The 2,921-nt window shown below is 51.6% G+C and overlaps 1 protein-coding gene across 1 annotated transcript; it reads right to left on the bottom strand.

The window, feature by feature from the left end:
* Positions 1-458: 458 nt before the first annotated feature.
* LOC138819647 (undifferentiated embryonic cell transcription factor 1-like) lies at positions 459-1,329 on the bottom strand. Its single transcript, XM_070011128.1, has 2 exons — positions 855-1,329; positions 459-703 (listed from the first exon to the last, which is right to left on the bottom strand). Exons 1-2 carry the CDS (start codon positions 1,327-1,329, stop codon positions 459-461), a joined length of 720 nt encoding a protein of 239 aa, XP_069867229.1.
* Between the last annotated feature and the right edge of the window lie 1,592 nt (positions 1,330-2,921).

The raw sequence follows: 2,921 nt of genomic DNA, 5'->3' as shown, positions 1-2,921 counted from the left end.
AGCAGCAGAAGGCACCTCCAACAGACAGACAGAACAAATAAGAACCCAAGTGAGGCCAGACTCCAGGTTAAGAACCCTAATCTGCCTCCACTGGGGAGAGGCACATCCCAAACTCCTCCATGGCTGGGAGTTCTGCTGCATCCCACCTCCCCTTCTGCCCCTTCCACTATACCTGGCCAGGCTTTTCAACTTACCTCTAGAGGCTTTTGAGTTCTAAGTTCCTGCTAGGAACTTCTCTCCACAGCTGTCCCCTAGGGAGTGGCTCTTCTGACACCAGTCCAAAGTCCCTGAACTCAAGGCCCAGGGTCCTGGATCTCACTTGGGCCTACATCTATTATATCCTGGATCCAAAAGAGACTTCACGAAACCCAGATAAAAGTGCTAGGAACTTTATTATTATTATTATTTTTATCAAAAAGGCTTTCTTGAATGCTGGGGGGGGGGGGGTGGCGGGGTGGCTAGCTCGGCTTGCCCAGGGTGGCCACGCTGCCCAGGATGAAGCCCAGGGCCAGGGACAAGGTCTGGTCGAAGGAGCCAGGCAGCTGCTCCACGTGCTGGTTCTGGGTCAGCAGCTGGTCTCGCAGCAGGCCCAGCATGCCCACGATGTTGCCCAGGTGCGTCAGCGTCTGCAGCAGGGCAGCATTCAGCGATGGTGTGGTGGCCGAAGGCAAGAGGTTGGCAGGGGCCCAGGGCGATGCTGCAGCTGCGGGAGGGAGCGCAGGGTCAGTGCTGCCGCCCACCCTCCGGCCTCTGACCCTCCGGCCCCAGCCGCCCCTTCCAGCCTCCAGCCCCAATCACCCTCCCCCCCCCCCTGCCCTGCCGACCCTTTCCCTCTCCCGCGGCCGCCTGCCTACCTGGCTCCTCTAGGGCTGGTGCGGGCGCGGAGGGGGCGGGGCGGCGGCCATGCTGTGGGCACCCCGGCCCCGCGGGGCGGCGACGGGCGCGCTCGTCCGGCCCATCGTCGCCCAGCAGCCCCATGAGCTCGCGGATCTGTGCGTCCAAGGGCCCGGGCGCTTGGCCAGTGGCCTTGGGCACCTTGTTCTTGAGGAACTTGTAGCAGCGAGGACATTTTGCGGGAGTGCGCAGCACCTGCCTCAGGGCTAGTGCCACTGCCCGCGGTGGGGTCCCCGGTGCGTCCTCAGCTGGCGGCAGCATCTCGCCCATGGGATCGGTCGGCGACGGCAGCACCAGCGGTGGCGGCCGCCGGGGCCGGAGCAGCATCCCAGCGGGCCGCATGGGCTCCGGGGTCGGGGCGGTGCCCGGGGGCCTGCGGGGGCCGGGGGGGTTGCGAGGGCCTGGGGGCTGGGAGACCCTGGGCGGCTTTGGCATCTCGGCTGCCCGCACACTCTCTGCCGAGCTAGGAACTTTATTACTACCACATGGGACCACTTCCTTCCACTGGGAAAGTAGGAACAGCCTTGAGCTCAGGGTAGGATGTGTTTTTATAGGGGTAGGTTAGATAGAGTTATATATACAAGCCATGCAAGGCAGGTTTGGCCTATTTTTCATTGGTTACAATTAGAACCTTTAAATTAATTTGTTCTTTGTGCTCTGCCGAGCTAGGAACTTTATTACCACCACATGGGACCACTTCCTACCACTGGGAAAGTAGGAACAGCCTTGAGCTCAGGGTAGGATGTGTTTTTATAGGGGTAGGTTAGATAGAGTTTTATATATACAAGCCATGCAAGGCAGGTTTGGCCTATTTTTCATTGGTTACAATTAGAACCTTTAAATTAATTTGTTCTTTGTGCTCTGCCGAGCTAGGAACTTTATTACCACCACATGGGACCACTTCCTACCACTGGGAAAGTAGGAACAGCCTTGAGCTCAGGGTAGGATGTGTTTTTATAGGGGTAGGTTAGATAGAGTTATATATACAAGCCATGCAAGGCAGGTTTGGCATATTTTTCATTGGTTACAGTTATATGACCTTTAAATTAATTTGTTCTTTATGGTAATATCATATGTAATCATTTGTAATAGGTCAGTCATAGTGGGACCACTCAGCTGTGGTCTTCAATTGGCGGGCTGAAGGCCTTGTTACCAAGGCAAGCAAGCAAGGTTATAGAAGCAAAACTTGGCAGAAACATAGCCTTGACTCACAGAAGCATAGGCAAAACATAATCTTGACTTGGTCAGCATGATCAATACTATCAAAGCTATTGACACTACTTTAGAAATTATTTTTATTATAAGCTCCTAACTGCTCTTTAATGCACCTGGTGATAAGCCTCGGTTGTCAATAGCCTTTTGAAAAGCTGCCAGTTTGGTAAAATTGAGTAAGGGAGCGATGTTCTTTTGCTTTTTTATCAAGGATGGGGAAAGGACAAAAGTTGACTATTGGTCAGCCTTTGTCTGGGGTTTTTCTTTACCAGGAGGTTTTTTCCCTTTATCAATAATTGTGTTTTGTTTTCTGATTTCACAGTTTTGTACCCATGGCTAGTCTTTTCCCAGGGAAAAGGGGGTTCAGGGGAGAAAGTAAATTTCTAAGAGCAGGAGGGACTGAGGCCAGACAACAGAAGAAATTTCTGCCAGTGAATAGTAACTTGGATATTACAGAAAACCAAAGATCTGGTGTTTTAATGCATTAAGCTGTTCACATTGTAATCAAATTATCTGACTTCTCAAAAATGTAAAGGATTATTGCATTATTTTGAAGAAGAACTTTAGTTAATTTTCAAGTTTTTGCTAACACCAAAACTTGATGACTTTTCTTGGGAGTTTAAAACAACTCATTTATGTTTTTACATGATGATGACAGGCAGAAATTTACTGGTAGAACAAACTCCAGAGTTCATTTCATGGGTTTCACAGAGCAAGGGCACCTGGGACTGAGGAATGTCTCTCAAGGCCTTCCACTAAGTGCGGCCATGTGGCCAGTCCCCTGACACAGGAGTCAGGTCATGACAGGAGTCGTC

This window comes from Dipodomys merriami, unplaced genomic scaffold, assembly GCF_024711535.1.
Source record: "Dipodomys merriami isolate MVZ:Mamm:240054 unplaced genomic scaffold, mDipMer1.0.p SCAF_806, whole genome shotgun sequence".
Lineage (NCBI taxonomy): Eukaryota > Metazoa > Chordata > Mammalia > Rodentia > Heteromyidae > Dipodomys > Dipodomys merriami.
The sequence above is the reverse complement of the archived record's forward strand: the minus strand, read 5'-3'. Positions and strand labels throughout refer to the sequence as shown.